Raw genomic sequence first — 18,937 nt, 5'->3', positions numbered from 1 at the left:
CGTTCCTACTGAAAAAAAGCCCTGCCCCTCTCTCATCCTCTCTCTCTCGCTTTCTCATCCTCCCTCTCTCTCTTTAACCACTTAAGCCCCGGACCATTTTGTTGCTAAATGCCCAGGCCAGGTTTTGTGATTCGGCACTGCGTCGCGTAACAGACAATTGCGTGGTCGTGCGACGTGGCTCCCAAACAAAATTGGCGTCCTTTTTCCCCCACAAATAGAGCTTTCTTTTGGTGGTATTTGATCACCTCTGCGGTTTTTATTTTTTGCGCTATAAACAAAAATAGAGTGACAATTTTGAAAAAAATGCAATATTTTTTTTGCTGTAATAAATATCCCCCAAAAACATATATAAAAAAAAAAATTCCTCAGTTTAGGCCGATACGTATTCTTCTACCTATTTTTGGTAAAAAAAAAATCGCAATAAGTGTTTATCGATTGGTTTGCGCAAAATTTATAGCGTTTACAAAATAGGGGATAGTTTTATTGCATTTTTATTAATTATTATTTTTTTACTACTATTGGCGGCGATCAGCGATTTTTTTCGTGACTGCGACATTATGGCGGACACTTCGGACAATTTTGACACATTTTTGGGACCATTGTCTTTTTTCACAGCAAAAAATGCTTTTAAATTGCATTGTTTATTGTGAAAATGACAGTTGCAGTTTGGGAGTTAACCACAGGGGGCGCTGTAGGAGTTAGGGTTCACCTAGTGTGTGTTTACAACTGTAGGGGGGTGTGGCTGTAGGACTGACGTCATCGATCGAGTCTCCCTATAAAAGGGATCACTCGATCGATGCAGCCGCCACAGTGAAGCACGGGGAAGCCGTGTTTACATGCGGCTCTCCCCGTTCTTCAGCTCCGGGGAGCGATCGCGACGGAGCGGCTCTAAACGAATAGCATCGTCCCGGATCGCTCCCCGAGGTAAGCTGCCCGCCGCACGCAGCGGAGGGGGTCCCGATCGGACCCCCGACCCGCGGAAAGGCGGGGACGTATATATACGCCCATCTGCCTGTCCGTGCCATTTTGCGGACGTAATAAGTCATGCGGCGGGCGTTAAGTGGTTAATTTAATTTGTTATAACAATTTAATTTTGTATATTTATTATTTAAAAAAGGCCCACCAAAATCCTCAGCACCAGGCCCATAATGTTCTTAATCTGGCCCTGACGTCCACGTGATCCTCTTCGGTTCCCAGCCTGGTCGTTGATTGGCTAGGCTAGGCTGTCAATCACAGCGGATTAGGCGGCGCACCGGGGGGGCGGGGCCGAGTGATACAGTCAGCGGCTATGCCCGGCGCTGTATCACGGGAGCGCGCTCGCAAAAGCTTTCTACCATGCATGCTCGCTCGCATGAAGGTAGAAAGCTTTTGCGAGGAGGAGCCGAGACAGCCGCCGAGGGACCCCAGAAGACAGGGTTAGGGGACACTCTGTGCAAAACGAGCTGCATAGTGGAGGTAAGTATAACATGTTTGTTATTAAAAAAAAAAAAAAATTGCCCCTTTAAGTGCAGGTGAGAAGGAGATTAAGTGCAGGTGAGAAGGAGATTAAGTGCAGGTGAGAAGGAGGTCAACCTCAGCTGAGAAAGTGTCAACTGCAGATGAAAAGGAGGTTAACCACTTCCCGACCGCCGCATGTATATGTACGTCCACAGAATGGCACGTACAGGCAAATGGGCGTACAGGTACGTCCTTGCCTTCTAGCGGGTGGGGGGTCCGATCGGGACCCCCCCCACTACATGCGGCGGTCGGATTCCCGCAGGGAGCGATCCGGGACGACGGCGCGGCTATTCGTTTATAGCCGCTCCGTCGCGATCGCTCCCCGTAGCTGAAGAACGGGGAGAGCCGTATATAAATACGGCTTCCCCGTGCTTCACTGTGGCGGCTGCATCGATCGTGTCATCCCTTTTATAGGGAGACTCGATCTATGACGTCAGTCCTACAGCCACACCCCCCTACAGTTGTAAACACACACTAGGTGAACACTAACTCCTATAGCGCCACCTGTGGTTAACTCCCAAACTGCAACTGTCATTTTCACAATAAACAATGCAATTTAAATGCATTTTTTGCTGTGAAAATGACAATGGTCCCAAAAATGTGTCAAAATTGTCCGAAGTGTCCGCCATAATGTCGCAGTCACGAAAAAAATCGCTGATCGCCGCCATTAGTAGTAAAAAATTTTTTTTATATAAAAATGCAATAAAACTATCCCCTATTTTGTAAACGCTATAAATTTTGCGGAAACCAATCGATAAACGCTTATTGCAATTTATTTTACCAAAAATAGGTAGAAGAATACGTATCGCCCTAAACTGAGGAAAACATTTTTTTATATATGTTTTTGGAGGATATTTATTATAGCAAAAAGTAAAAAATATTGAATTTTTTTCAAAATTGACACTCTATTTTTGTTTATAGCGCAAAAAATAAAAACCGCAGAGGTGATCAAATACCACCAAAAGAAAGCTCTATTTGTGGGGAAAAAAGGACGCCAATTTTGTTTGGGAGCCACGTCGCACGACCGCGCAATTGTCTGTTAAAGCGACGCAGTGCCGAATCGCAAAACCTGGCCTGGGCATTTAGCTGCCTAAAGGTCCGGGGCTTAAGTGGTTAACTGGAGAAGAGGAGGTCATCTGCAGGTGAGAAGGGGGTCAAATGCAGAAGAGAAAGATGTACACTGCAGGTGAGAAAAATGTAAACTGTAGATGAGAAAGGGGAGATGTGTAGGGCAGCAGGGAGCCAACTGCATCTGCACAAGCTCTTAGTTTCCTTGTGAGCAATTTAATCAATAACTTTTTGACTGTACTGCCATGAGATAACATTCACTTATTTTATTTTCGCACTCATAGTGTTAAACATTTAAGCTTTTCCACAGGCACACAATGAAGAATCTGTGTCGAGTCTTCACTCCCCGCTCCATGGACCGAGTCCCACTTCATCTGGATGAATGGAACATGTGTGTACAGACATGGCCCCCTCCCTCTGCTCTGTGCGCAGCCACAACAACAGCAGCATCAGAGCTAACCCACATCAGCACAGAGAGATGGGTACTCCGAGAGAAAGGATCAGTGTGGAGGTCAGTACACTTCATGGAGAAGGGTGGGGGTTGCCTTTTTTATCACTAACCCCAGGGCATTTAGGAAGTTTGCGTAGAATGCTTTGTTTCAGAACTATTTTAGATTCCACGTCAGCTTGTGTCATTAACTGCTGCATGTCAAACAGGCAAATCAGCTTTTAACAGGCTTTCTGTGTGAAGTTTCCTCTCTTGATAGGTAATGATAAAGGATTATTATCCTGAAGAACATAGCTTTATGTAATACTATTACTAACCCCTTAAAGGTTTGGGTTGTGTTTTGCCTGCATTTTGGTGGAGCAGAAGCACCTTGCTAACTCTGATGTTATCTCTCACATGCTAGCAGTAGATCTGTATAGCTGCAAGTGTAACTTTTATGACTTTAGCAGGGGCTCATGTTGAGTGATGCAGGTAGAGGGCCTTTGGACTTTAAGGCAGGCCATAGATGATGCGGTTTTTCTTTCCTGTAACCGTGGGTTGAAGGAAAGAAAATCGACTGATTCCCCCCCATCAACACAGTCAGTGTTGATGGGGGAATCCATCCTGTGGAGTTATTGTGTTCTCCCTGTGTGGTTGGGGTCGGTCGCAGGGAGCATTCTTGGCAGGAGAACACAGTAATTATTGCTAGCTGCTCTAGCCACCAGCAACATGCTGGTTGTACCCAAGTCGATCGATCTAGTTGGGTGCAATCAGCTTGTACCCAAGTCGGTCAATGGATCTAGTTTCAGCCTGTACCCAAGTCGATTGATGGATCGACTTGGGTACAATCAGCCTGCCCATGCATGGATTCAAATCTGAGCCGGTCGAGCAGATATTAAACATTTATGGCCGGCTTAAAGGTGTTGTAAAGTAAAAAAATGTTTCACCTTAATGCAATCTATGCATTAAGGTGAAAAAACATCTGATAAAAAACATCTAAAACCCCTCGAAAGTCCCGCATGCGGTCCCGAGATCTTCTTTGCCGCTCAGCCTGGCTGCTGATTGGCTAGAGCGGATGGATTGGATTGTATGGATTGTATTGAGAGCAGCGCAGCCATTGGCTGGCGCTGCTGTCAATCACATCCAGTGACGCGGCGCCCGCTGTATCACGGGAGCGCGCCCGCAATTACTCACCACCATGCAAGCTCTCTCGCATGAATGTGGTGAGTTCTTGCGGGGAGGACCAGAGACAGCCGCCGAGGGACCCCAGAAGACATGGATCGGGGCCACTCTGTGCAAAACGAACTGCACAGTGGAGGTAAGAGCTGGTTCACACTGGTACGACTCATCAGGCGGCTCACCCGCCTGATGAGTCGCGTCCCATTCTATGCAATAGAACCATTCTAATAGGAGCGACGCAAGTCGCTCCGACTTAGAAAAAGGTTCTTGCATGACTTCGGGGGATTCTATACAGAAGTCATTTTGCTAATCGCCTCTGAAGTCGTCTTCAGGATGACTTGCAGAGTCGCCCCCGAAGTCATGCCGCCGCAGTGTGAACCGGCTCTAAGTATAACATGTTTGTTATTTTAAAGGAAGGATTTTTTTTCCTTTACTAACCCTTTAACTCTTTCTCTATCTATATCAATTATGACTCTGTCTGTCTCTCTCTCCCTCACTCTTTCTATATACAGTATTTTTATCTATCTTTTTATCTATATAACGCTTGTAAATTATTTCTTCTCTTGTTCTCTCCTCCCTTTCCCCTGTATTCCATTCACTGGAATTTCCGTCTTGCATGTCAGAACAGGGAAAACTCCTAACTTGCCCCAGATGTTGGTGGGCACAAATCATTCATATTCATCTATACAGGAATATACTTTCATAAAATATGCGCTGCCTTGGCTGACTTCTCTGAGTGCAGAAGGTAAATTCCTTGTAAAATGTGACCTCTTCTTCCTGAAGTCAAGCACAAATTGCAGCAGGAGAGATTAATTGTTTGCCCAATGCACAACGTGACTGTTTATGCTTTACTATGAAGTTCCGTTTCTGATTTACTGTTATTGTTAGACATTTTTATGTAATAATAAGCTAAATTGGGGGAATCGTTTACATTGGTGGGTAGGGTCTGCATTGGTTTCCGCAATGAGATTAGAGGCATTAGAGGAGACAAACTCACCCTAATTTGTGTATTTATCAGTGTTGCGCTCACAATGTTTAATGAACTTACTTGTAGTGAAATATAATAACACTAAATATATATGTAGCAGACTGCTCGCTGCTTTAAATTTAGAGGGGGTCTGAATGTTAGTTGACTCGGACAGTTGTAATTTTGACAAAATTTAGCCTCTGTTTCAGCCATGGCTGTGCTGGGAGTAACCACCAATGTTCGCCTGGGGGTGTTATTACCACTCCAGACCAAGGGTGGCAGCAGAAAAGTCAGGGTGTACTGGGTATCCCCCTCGGCAGCCAATCAGTGGGGGTGATCGTCACGCTGTGCATGCTGGGGAGGGGTACTTAAGGAACAGACGCCACTGGACCGGCGTCGTTGGTCTGTCGTCCCACCACCTCGTGGCCCACCTGGCCGGGGGGGGGGGGGGTGTCCCTGAAATCCTGGCTCCGGGACCAAGTTGGTCCGGGGTTGTGATCTTAGTACGCCCAGTAGTCAGACTGGGGACTGCGCTTTCAAGGTGATCCTGTGCGGTCTGTCCTGGAGGGAAGAAGCCGTTTGATGAAGGAAGCCAGGGGAGGACATATTCTGGAGAGGACCATGCAAGAGGCTGGTATCTCGGGAGGAGGCCTGGAAACTTCATCGAAGGATGCACCATACACTGAGAGGCTTGATAGTGATCACCTGTCAGATCTGAGTTCTACAGAAGTGAATCTGGAGAGATCCGGGTGCTGAATCCTGTGTTAGGGCTCTTTCACACGGAGCGGATCCGTATTGATCCGCTCCGTTAGCCCGTTTGGCTCAGCAGGGATTCCTCCGTAAATCCCCGCTGAGCTGTCGGCGGACAGGGCGGTCCCCGCACACAGTGCAGAGACCGCCCTGTCTCTCCTCCGCTCTCCCCTATGGGGAATCGGATGAATGCGGACCGTGTGTCCGTATTCATCTGATCGGTTCCGCCGGACGGAAGAAAAATAGGGTTTTCTTCCGTCCGCAAAAGCGGATCTTTGCGGACGCGGACGGTTGCGGACGTTAGCAGATGCATCATCCGCTAACGTCTGCAATCCCATAGGGAACCATTACAAGTCCGTAAACAGACTTGTAATAAACGGACCGTTTGTCCGTACATGTGAAAGGGCCCTTAAGGGGATTCAGGACCGAAAGTGTCCCATCGTAAAGGAAGGTCTGTGGCAGAGACTGAACTTTACTCTGTGCGCTATTCCGGCTGCTAGGCCAGTGAGGGGGACCTATCCGGGGTAGCAATACCCACTCTGGCTAGAGTGGCGACGAGAACTGTTTGCTGGAAGCAGGAATGTTTCCGAACTGAGATTATGCACCTGAACCTATCTACTTGTTTACCCTTCCACCCCATCAACCATTTCTTCTTTCCTTACCAAGTTCTGCAAATAAATGTTAGAAAAAGAAGTGTAAAGTGTGGACCTTGAACTTTTTCAACTCTATTCTACTACCCTGGACGGCAAAGACATAGAGGTAACATGCCGCCCGAAATATTTAGCAGCTCCTTCGGGAGTTAGTGCTGCATATAAAATATATTAGTAAATCAATTTTCATAGAGGAATATGTGAATATTTTAGCAAACACAAAATATATTACTATCATAAACCAAACATGAAATAAATGGTACACTGTAATATCTAAATAGTGAGAAATCAAATCAGTCTTGTACAAAAAAAAAGTCCAAGGTATCCAAAATAAAAGTGCACTCCTAAGTGAATGACCACCGCCATCACCTTAATGCCTCGTACACACGATCAGATTTTCCGACGGGAATTGTGTGATGGCAGGGTTTTGTCGCATAATCGGACCGAATAATCTAAATTTCCGACAACAAATGTGGGATAGCATGCTTTAAAATTTTTCGACAACAAATGTGTTATGTCGGATTATCTGATCGTGTGTACACAAGTCCGTCGAAAAAAAATCCAAAGTACAAACACGCATGCTCAGAAGCAATACTAACCACAGCACAACATTAGCAGAAGTTGCCCAAAGGGTGGCGCTAAAGAGCAGAAAAAACACATATTTGTTGGCTGACAACGTTTTGCCGTCTGTATGCAGAACAAGTTGATGGCCAACGCCCTTCGGACATAATTCCACAGCGTTGTTTCCAATGGAAATCCGATCGTGTGTATGAGGCTTAACGGTAAAAGCTCACATTGAAGTTGGACCCTCATTACTAAGGTCTAGCAAGGTGCTTAGTAGTGGACACAGCAAGGTAAAGTCATCCAGGAAGAAACTCCCAATGATGAATGAAGAAGTACAGAGCCAAACTGCTATTCAGTGCTAGCTATATTTTCCCATGTCCTGCTGGGGTGAACTCTCCTTTAAGGGGGTGTGACAGGGGGCATGTCCTATGCCTACATACATTTGCTAGTAGGTGTCCCTCATTCTCATTTCAAAATGTTGGGAGGTATGGTAAATGATCAGTAAAATGCTTGCCTTTAGATACTTTCTTTAAAGCTGCTTTCACACTGAGGCGCCTTGCAGGTGCTAGAACGCAAAAAATAGTGCCTGCAAAGCGCCTTCAAAGTGCCTCTCCTTTCACTCCGAGGGCTTTTACACTGGAGCGGTGCGCTGGCAGGATTGTAAAAAAAGTCCTGCTAGCCGCATCTTTGCAGCGCTGTAAGAGTGGTGTATACACCGCTCCTAAAGTGCCCTTTGCCATTGAAATCAATGGGCAGCGCTGCCAAACCACCAGCAAAGCGCCACTGCAGCGGAACATTGCCGGCGGTTTTAACCCCGGGGGTTAAAAGTGCCCCACTAGCGGCTAAAAAATTCTTCAAAAACGTCTGTAAAGCGCACTAAAAATAACGGCGCTTTACCGCTGATGCCTCAGTGTGAAAGCAGCCTAAATGTGCAAAGCTTCTCATACATGAATCAAAATTCGACCAGTTCCTCAGGGGCCGGCCGAATTTCAATCTGTATATGGGAAGGGTGATTGTACAGAATCGATCAACAGGTTTTTGCCACTCGGGTAAAGCCTGCACCATTAATTAGTGTAGTCACACGGTGGGAAAGTCTCCCACTGTCAGAATACAATAGCTCAGTGAATCAAGTCAGTCTTTTCATTCAACGAGCTGGTTGAAGGAAAGAAACAAAATGATTTATTTATGGGCTGCCTTGAAGTGTTATTCATATTATCCTGCTTTTTTTCCAATACCAAAATGCACTCTTTGCATCTATGTATACACATAGAGCTAGATTCAGAAACAAATGCCTATCTTTAGGCGGGCGTAGCGGATCTCATATACGCTATGCCGCCGTAACTTTGAGAGGCAAGTCCCGTATTCAGAAAGAACTTGCACCCGAAGTTACGGCGGCGCAGCGTATATGGGCCGGCGTAAGCCCGCCTAATTCAAAATAGGCTGGTAGGGGGCGTGTTGTATGCTAAATAATCGTGACCCCACGTAATTGATGTTACTAACGAACGGCGCATGCGCCGTCCACGAAAGTATCCCAGTGCGCATGCTCCAAATTACGCCGCAAATAGTCATTGCTTTAGACGTGAACGTAACTTACGCACAGCCCTATTCGCGTACGACTTACGTAAACGACACAAAATTTGACGCTGGCCCGACGTCCATACTTAACATTGGCTACGCCTCATATAGCAGGGGTAACTTAACGCTGGAAAAAAACGTACGTAAACGACGTAAATCAATGCGCCGGGCGGACGTACATGTCTGAATCGGCGTATCTATCTCATTTGCATACTCTACGCGGAAATCTACGGAAGCGCCCCTAGCGGTCAGCGTAAATATGCACCCTAAGATACGACGGCGTAGGAGACTTACGCCGCTCGTATCTAGGCAACATTGAGGCGTATCTGATTCTATGAATCAGGCGCCGAGATGCGACGGCCCGCATTCGGAGTTACGACGGCATATCTGGAGATACGCCGACGTAACTCCTTTATGAATCTAGCCCATACTGTATACAAGGGTTTATACACATTTATACCTGTGAGTAAAATGCTTGCCCTCAGATTTTTCAAATTATAACTAATAGATCTAAACACAGCGACATAGACCCACTGAAAACAATGGTCCAGATTCACAAAAGAGATACGACGGCGTATCTCCTGATACGCCGTCGTATCTCTGAGATACAATTGTCGTATCTATGCGACTGATTCATAGAATCAGTTACGCATATATAGCCCTAAGATCCGACAGGTGTAACTGTGTTACACCGTCGGATCTTATGCCGCGTACACACCATCACTTTATGTGATGAAAAAAAATGACGTTTTTAAAAACGTCACTTTAATTGACCGCGTGTGGGGCATGCTTCAATTTTATGTGTCGTTTTTCAAAACGTCAACTTTTACTTCACAGAAAATTTCGTTTTTTTTCATCACATAAAGTGATGGTGTGTACGGGGCATTAGGCTGCAATTCTAGGCCGGCCGCTAGGTGGCGATTCCATTGCGGTCGGCGTAGAATATGCAAATGACTAGTTACGCCGATTCACGAACGTCCGCTTTGCCCGTCGATCTAAATTTACGTTGTTTCCGTAGAGATGCGTCGCGTAAAACTAAGCATGCCCTCTAGGTGGTGTAACCCATGTTAAGTATGGCCGTCGTTCCCGCGTCGAAATTTTTAATTTCACGTCATTTGCGTAAGTCGTCCGTGAATGGCACTGGACGCCATTTACGTTAACGTCGAAACCAATGACGTCCTTGCGACGTCATTTAGCGCAATGCACGTCGGGTAATTTTACGGACGGAGCATGCGCAGTACGCTCGGCGCGGGAACGCGCCTAATTTAAATGGTGCCCGCCCCATTTGAATTAGGCGGGCTTGCGCCGAGCGGATTTACGCTACGCCGCCGCAAGTTTACAGGTAAGTGCTTTGTGAATCAGGCACTTACGCTGTAAACCTGCGGCGGTGTAACGTAAATGGGATACGTTACGCCGCCGCAGCGTAACGTAATTCTATGTGAATCTGGCCCATTATATCAGCATTCAGATATGTAAAAACAAAAAGCTTTAAAATGCATTTTTTATTGTTCATGTGCATTATGCCTAGTTTTTACACATAGTGCCTTGTTCAAACCTTTTGGGACTGGGTGACAGTTGATTAAAGTATATTTGAACCCTGACACTCAAATCTAAATCTTTAACAAGATAATGTAATTTCAAGTCATTGTTTAAATCTGTATCTTTTTATTTTTTATATATGCATTTTTTTTTTATCTGCATCTTTCATTAAAAATAATAACAATGAAAGTAATGCCTTCTTTAGGCACGCCCTGTTGTATTTTGACAACACTGTCCCTGTCTCAGTGATGCTGATGCTGATGCTCACTGTATGGGCAACATGTCCTCTGTTGTTACCATCTGGAAACCCAACCTGAGCAACAAGATCAAGCTGCTTCTTGAGTCCTATGAACTGTCTGTAAAGGGACTGCAGGAGATAGCAGCACTGACATGTAAGAAAGGATGCAAAATAGTGAAAACTTGACAATTGCCAATGATACGAAATGGTTTAGCAAACTTGATATCATCAAGTTAGGTTTTACATCTACTCTAAAGCCTAACCTCGGATAGAGAGGAAGAGAGGTTATGAGCCGACTGCTAAAAGATAATCTGCTGTGATGCAGTGCAAGGAGCACACTGATAGAAAGAGAGAGCAGGGTGACAGAGAGATTACCACATCAGTCTGCTGCTTCTTCTTCACTGTCTGGGCACAGATTGAGGGAGGGACTAGACCTGTAAGTGAAACTGCAGCAGAGAAAGGTCAGGTCCCTTCCCCTGCCAGATGGGGTTGTGCCGTGTGACAGATTTATGTAAATCTCAGGAGTAGACAGACAGAAATACAAATCCGTTGGCAGGTAAAACAGATAGGGCTAGATTCACAATGGAGTTACGACGGCGTATATCCGGATACGCCGTCGTAACTTTGAGTTGCGGGGTCGTATCTATGCGACTGATTCATAGAATCAGTTATGCATAGATTTCCCTAAGATCCGACCGGCGTAAGTCTCTTACGCCGTCGTATCTTAGGCTGCATATTTACGCTGGCCGCTAGGTGGCGCTTCCGTATATTTCCGGGAGGAATATGCAAATTAGGTAGTTACGCCGATTCAGAAACGTACGTCCGCCCGACGCATTTTTTTACGTCATTTACGTTAGGCTTTTTCCGGCGTAAAGTTACCCCTGCTATATGAGGCGTATCCTATGTTAAGTATGGATGTCGTTCCCGCCTCGAATTTTGAAAATTTTACGTCATTTGCGTAAGTCGTTCGCGAATAGGGCTGGACGTAATTTACATTCACGTCTAAAGCAATGGCGATTTGCGGCGTAGTTTTGAGCATGCGCACTGGGATTCTTTCACGAACGGCGCATGCGCCGTTCATAAAAAAGGTCAAATACGTGGGGTCACAGTGAATTTATATAAAACACGCCCCACATCATCCACATTTGAATTAGGCGGGCTTACGCCAGACAGCATACGTTACGCCGCCGTAACTAAGGGCGCAAGTTCTTTCTGAATACGGAACTTGCACCCTAATTTACGGCGGTGTAACATATACGTTACGCCCCGCCTAAAGATACTCCAATGTATCTGAATCAGGCCCATAATCTCTATGTATTTCATCTGTATATTTAGCTGTTTGCCTGGAGTTCAGATTTCAAGGGCTGGAGTTTGCCTTCTTCCCACTAATCTAGAACAGTGTTTAGTTTGAGTTCAGAGCGTACATTCTCAGGCCAGGTCTGGACTCCAAGGAAACAATAGCTGTTATTTCACATGTACTATTTATATGCAGCAGCATATGGCCCCCCTACAGAGCGCATACAAGACTACTTCAATTGCGTCACTGACACAACTAAACACTTCGAATAGTTCATTACAGTTTTCAGAGAGGGATATGAGCCAACTGCTAACCCTTTGATGTCTTTCAGGTACACAATTAGGAAACTAATTATATCAAATTATTATATATTTGCCCTGCAAAACTGCATGTACATTTACATTGGAAATACTAGCAAAATGGAAAATACTACATTATGATCGCTAGATGGAGCTGGTGATCACAGAAAATAGGTATTTATCTCACGTGATCATGAGGTCTCGTACACACGATAGGTTAACCAGAGGACAACGGTCTGATGGACCGTTTTCATCGGTCAAAACTGATCGTGTGTGGGCCCCATAGCTTATTTAACCATCGGTTAAAAAAAAGCCAACTTGCTTTAAATTTTAACCAATGGATTCCTAACCGATAGGTCAAAACCGATCGTTAGTAGGCACAACCATCGGTTAAAAATCCACGCATGCTCAGACTAAATTAGGGGACGGGAGCGCTCATTCTTGTAAAACTAGCGTTCGTTTTCGAGATGGCACATTCTACATTTTTAAAATTAGTGCCTCGTTTATTGCAGCGCATTTTTTTCTTCGTTCTATTGCTAGAATAAACACGTTGTTTTGCTGATGCTATTTAGACAGAGTTCTCCCATACTGACTTCTTTTATTTTTTGCTTGTGATCGCATGTTTTTTGTTTTTGTTTTTTAGAAAGCCAGATCTCCAAAATCATTTTTTGTACTCCACATAATTTTTTTTTTTTTGGAGAAATTTCTTTTTTTTTTTCTCTCAAGTTATCACAACAATGTTTCCCCCCCCCCCCCCACAAGGAGGTTGTGTCCTTTGTTAATTACACATTGTATTTCGGAAATGTTTGATGGCTATTCACCAGAAAAACACAATAGACAAGTATTTAACTTAAATTAAATCTCCATTTATTCTGGATAAAAAAAAAGCAACACGAAGGGCAACAATTGCACAATCAGCCAAATATATGCAGACTTTGGACACCAAAGGCACATTCCACCATGATCAACAACAAAATCAATAACATCAGGAGTCCCTCTAATTTGGGGCACAATGTGCTCCCTAAATCCCAGAAATCAGAAGCAGCAGCATGACCCCAAGCTGTGGTACTACAACAACCTCAGTTGTATGCCAAATCAGCTTCAAGCCAGGGAATCACTTTCTGGTCTTCCTTACAGCCTTCCTTCCACGGCTCCCTCCACAGCCCCTTGCAGGTGGTGAAAATGTGGCAGCAGGAGGAGGAGACTGGGCCGGGCCCCGTTGTTCCTGCTCCATTTCTTGCAGTTCGTGTGAAATGTATGAGCCGAAGCTCTCAACAGGGTTAAGGGGGGCCCTCATGATTTCTGCTGCCTCCTTAATGACCCGCAGTGACTCCTCCTCCAGCTGGGTCATGCGCCTTGTTTTTTTTTGGTGGGCGCATCTGGAGGGGAGGCACCTGTGATACAGTGCTGCCACTGGGCCTGGGCACCTGCTGACTGCCACTCGGCCCAGCCTCCTCCTGGCTGCCACTCACCCCTTCCTCCTCCTGGCTGACACATTCCAGAGCCTCCTCCTCCTCTTGGCTGATCTCTTCCTGTGTCTAAAAAAGGGACATGTTTTTTTTTTGGGCTTCATCAAGCACACACATTTCAAAGCTTATGACTGTTGCATTTTTTTGTTTGTTTTTTTGGTAAATTGAACAGACTCTCATTCTGACCCCTGCAGTTGGCATCCCTGTCACTATATTTTCTGCCCACGACTTTTGTTTGGGTTTTCAAGCTTTCATTTTGGTTAAAAAAACATCTCGTTAACCGAAAAAAAAATTGAGGCCAAGGAATATGTTGTAAACTACTATACCTGACTGAAGATGTTCAGATCTGGCTACTCAATCTCTGCCAGCTCCGCGACACCCTCTGCAGGGGTGGGGGGAACAGTGGAAGGAACGCTGGAGGGAGCGGTGGAGGGAAGAATGGAAGGAAGACTGGAAGGTGATTATCTGGCCTCGATCTGATCGTCCAGAAAACTGAGGTGTTTATAGTACCACAGCTTGGGCTCCTGTACTTCATCTGCTGCTGCTCCTGACCTCCGAGAAGCACGGACCTGTATCACACGCTTCTTGTAAGCATTCCTCATGTTATTGATTTTATTGCTTATCATGGTGGAAGTTAGCTCTGGTATCCAGGTCTGCATATAAGTGACCAATTGGTCAATTGTTGCCCTTTGAACATTCTTGTTAGAATAGGATGGATTTCTGATTTCCCACAGGTTTTTAAAAGTTCAATATTTGTCGATGAATCGCATCATATTCTCGGGGTAAAAAATCCTCTGCCAGGACCCGTTGCCGCTCATCTATTTTTTGCAGCTGGTGAGCAAGGTAGGTTCTGTAGCCCTCAACAGGGTTAAGGGGGCCCTCATGATGGAAGCTGCCTCCCTATTGACCTGCAGACACTCTTCCTCCAGCTGGGACATGCGCCTCTGTCTTTTGTTTTGGTTTGTTTACAAAGAAATATGGTCTGGCATAGCAATGGCCCCCCTACCAGTGAAGTACTTCACGTATAGTTCACGGGCATCCCGAGCAGTGGGCCAATCCAGTATGGCCAGTGTCCAGGCCAGTCAGGTTCTCCGATGATTTTCTGGCCTTAGGCCAAATGTTTGAAAGGTAGGTCTCTGAATGCCTGCGCAAATAATTATAAAAAATGCAGCAGGAAAAATTACAGTGTTCAGTTTATAGTCCGCCATGTGGATGGCTGTCTGGAACAGGCGGAATAGTCTGGCCATTATACAGAAGGCATTCTCGACAACCCTATGAAAACCGTTGCAGCTGAAATAGTATGACCCCGAATGGGGTGGCGGCACTATGCGGACGTGTTTCCCATCTATTGCCTCTCCACAGTTAGAGAAATCCTACCGCTGGGCCAATTGGGAAGCCACAGTCTGCCATTCCTGTGGCGTGGAAGGAAACTGTGGAGTCAAACAAAAATAAAAATGATTACTTTGGCGCAAAAACAATGCAATCACAATACAAAAGACATCCTTGTCCAACATCAGTATAACATTTATTAGTGGAGTGCTAATTTCATGCCAGAACTAAAATAGGCCCAATTATCAGACTCCTCTGAAGGGCCATTAAACATTTTACGGTAGGGGGTGTTTCTAGCTGAGTTTGGGTCCAAAAAAATAAACCCTCTAGAACTCTGCCAAAATGGAAGAAGAAAAAAAAACATTGGGACACAATTTAAGGGGGGGGGGGGGGGACAGAACTACAATGGAGCAGACTAAAAAAAAGTAGGAAACAGACTAGGCTAGGTGTGTTTGGAACTAGGATAGCATGCTGGACAGGTTAGTGAACGGAAATATGCATGTAGGCCAAAAAAGGAGCATTCAAAACTTATAACATGCATGGGGACAAAGGGGACATTCACATCATATTACAATCATGGTAATTAGGAAATGATGCAAGAAATACAAGACATTAGCATACGTTTAAGACATATATAGATTGTGATGTGAAAGGAGACAATTTACCTTAATATAGACCTTCTGTATCACTTGTATGATGGAAGAACACTTAAAGCAGAAAGCAAACAAGTACAGCAAGGCCTGAAAAGAACGAACTGAAAAACAGAAATCGAGCGGACAGGAACGCACTGCAAAACAGATACGACCTGACTGCAAGCACTGAAAAACAGATACAAACCCACAAGCACTAACTGAACCCAAGAAAACGATCTGCAAAGTACGGAGACTGAAAAGCGCGAATCAGCTCGAACCAAACTTTTACTAACACACAGTAATACGGAATCAGCAAGAGCAGCCCCAAGGGTGGCGCCATTGGATATGACCTTCCCCTTTATAGTGCCGTCGTACGTGGTTTACATGACCGCGTTCTGACACAATCGGTTATTTAACCGATGGTGTGTGGGCGCGACGGACTATCAGTCAGCTTCATCGGTTAACCAATGACAACGGTCCATCAGACCGTTCTCATCGGATGGACTGATCGTGTATACGCGGCTTTAAAGTGGTTGTTAAAGGGGTTGTAAAGGTTCGTCTTTTATTTTCTAAATAGGTTCCTTTAAGCTAGTGCATTGTTGGTTCACTTACCTTTTACTTCCATTTCCCTTCTAAATGTTTTTTTTCTTTGTTTGAATTTCTCACTTCCTGTTTGTGCTCAGTAAGCTTTCCACCATCATCCGAGTGGTGGAAAGTCATTTAGAACAGCTTACTGAACACCCTTCTGAGGAGAAACAGGAAGTGAGAAATTCAGACAAAGAAAACAAAGGAAAAAAAAAACATTTAGAAGGGAAATGGAAGGAAAAGATAGGTGAACCAACAATGCACTAGCTCAAAGGAACCTATTTAGAAAATAATAAACAAACCTTTACAACCCCTTTAAGCCACTCTAATGCCGCGTACACACCATCGTTTTCTGCGATGGAAAAAAACGTCATTTTCAAAAACGTCAATTTAATTGACCGTGTGTGGGCAAAAACGTCGTTTTATGTCTTCTAAAAAACGACAGAAAAAAATTGAAGCATGCTTCAATTTTATGTGTCGTTTTTGGCCGACGTCGTTTTCTGTGTTCTAAACATTGACCGTGTGTACGTAAAAACGTCGATTTAAGCCCGCGCATGCTCAGAAGCAAGTTAGGAGACGGCAGCGCTCATTCATGTAAAACGACTGTTCAGAATGGAATCAGCACATTCGTTAAGGTGTTTTTCAGCTTATAGACAAGAAAATAAACCGCATCTTTAACCCCTGCTTTTAACTGCTACCCAGAAATGGACGTTTGTTGCGGCTGATCTTGTTGCATAGTTATGACAAGCTTTTAATTAGTTTCTTTCTTGTTTGATAATGTTTATGTTTGTGTTCTGTTATTTAGTTGTATCTTCCATCTTAAACATTTTAAATATATATATTGGTCCACCTTTTATTTTTTTTAAAAATTTTTCTCACCAATTTGATTAGTAATCTCTATTATTTTTTTATTTAGGAGTGTGTGAAGTGTATGCAACAACCTAATTTTTTAGTTTACTCACCCACAAGCATGTTTTTTTACCTTGTTAATGTTTTCATTATTTTTTTTGTCATGGGTCTGCCCACTCAATACTGATCTCTCAAATCTACAATAAAGAAACATGTTTAAATTTGGCTGAAAATTAAATTTTTATTTTAGTCTTCATAAAAATTTAGAAAAAAAAAAAGTGGCAAACCAAAAACACAACATAATAAAAACAAAGATGCCAGGGTAGGCAGCACTTTAGAGCATGCTTGTTTTTTTCTGAAAACAAGGGTCCCCGAAGCCACAAATACAGCCTGTGAGTCCACATAAAAATTCCATCAGGGGCACCGTATTATTTCTTCGCCCTTTTCTTCCCAGCAGCCTTCCCTGCAGTCTTCCCTGCAGCCTTCCCGGAAGCCCGAGTCCTTGGGGGCTGGGTTCCTGGAGGAGATGAGGTGGCAGGAGCCATAGCAGCCTCATGAGGTGGAGAAGCAGGAGCAGGAGCAGGTGCAGGAGCAGGAGCAGGAGCAGGAGCAGGAGCAGGAGCAGGAGCAGGAGGAGCAGCAAGGACAGGAGGAGCAATCCGCACAATGTGGGTGTCGTCATCGAGCTGCCCCAGGGATGCCATGGTTATGGCTTCGAACATGAGGAGTTCGCAGCGCACACGCTGGCTCTGCTCCAGATTGTACAGCTTGGCTGCAATGAGCGCTGCGAACCCCTCAACTTCACTGGGTGGCTCTCGGATGGCTGCAGTAGCTTGGCGAAGCAGGCCCTGGGTCTCCTCCTCCATCTGTCGCATACTCCTGAGCCGTTTATTGGGATTGCGGAATGGAGGGATCCGGGAGATGGTATCCCGCCGGCGTGCCTCCTGGGTCCCACTGGGGCCTGCCACCTCCTGGCTCCCAGTGGGCTCTGCCACCTCCTGCCTTGCAGTTGGCCCTGGCTCCTCCTGGCTCCCTGTGGGCCCTGTCTCTTCCTGGCTCACTGTGGGCCCTGGCTGTTCCTGGCTCCCTGTGTGCCCTGGCTGTTCCTGGCTTGGGTCTGCCTGTGTATGAAAAAAAGGAACATATGTTATTTGTGTTTGTCATTAATCACACACATTTTTACAATCATGAGTGATGCAAATTGAATGTCAATATATATTACACACAGGGTCGCCATCCTTAATTATGTGGCCCCTTAAACACCTTCAGACATGGTCCCCCTGGAATTATGTGGGTTGTTGCATGCCTAATTTAGTAAATAAGTGGCCTTTTACCCAAAAATTAGGTTAATCAATTTAGTGTCAACTAGATAGTACTCAAAAAGGGTGTCTTCCATCTGGGACCCCTTGCAGGTGTATTGCGTTACTCCCCCCCTACTGGCCTATCTGAAAATGCCACCCACTCCTTCATCAACATTATTAATTTGCCCATTTTGACCCCATCATGTTTTCCCACTACTGACTATTGATCCTATCCCTAAACTTTACAAGATTCACATAGAATTTAGAACAATAGTAACATACATTTACCATTATTACTATACTTGTCATATACTAACTAAATTCAAACAAAAAACACATACCATTCTCCACGGCTCACAATTGGGGTCCTCCAGGAACTCTTCCTCTTCCTCCGAGCTTGTCTGCTCTTGTCTGCAGGGAAGACTGGAGGATTGGCTGCTGGGAAGCTGGGAGCTACCTCTTGGGGGAAGGGTAGACAGGGATGGCCTGGTCTCTATGTGGTCGTCCAGGAACTGCAGCTGACTGTAGTACCACAGGGTTGGTTTGTAGATGGAGTCAGCTGCAGCCCCAGACCTCATTGAGGCCAGGACTTGGACCCGTTGGGCCCTGTAGGTGCCCCTGATGGAATTGATTTTATTTTTCACAGTGGCTGTTGTGGCGTTGGGGACCCTTGTTTTCACAAAAACAAGCATGCTCTGTCTAGCTTTCTCCCTGGCATCTTT

General features: G+C 45.1%; 1 protein-coding gene across 1 annotated transcript in view; it reads left to right on the top strand.

The window, feature by feature from the left end:
* Positions 1-2,949: 2,949 nt before the first annotated feature.
* Positions 2,950-18,937, top strand: part of NINJ2 (ninjurin 2) — a 72,533-nt gene continuing 56,545 nt past the window's right edge. Inside the window, exon 1 of the mRNA XM_040345269.1 lies at positions 2,950-3,076. Within this exon, the coding sequence (XP_040201203.1) occupies positions 2,969-3,076 (108 nt within the window). The 5' untranslated portion in view covers positions 2,950-2,968. The remainder of the gene's footprint in view (positions 3,077-18,937) is intronic.

Source organism: Rana temporaria, chromosome 3 (assembly GCF_905171775.1).
Source record: "Rana temporaria chromosome 3, aRanTem1.1, whole genome shotgun sequence".
Taxonomy (NCBI): domain Eukaryota; kingdom Metazoa; phylum Chordata; class Amphibia; order Anura; family Ranidae; genus Rana; species Rana temporaria.
The sequence above is the reverse complement of the archived record's forward strand: the minus strand, read 5'-3'. Positions and strand labels throughout refer to the sequence as shown.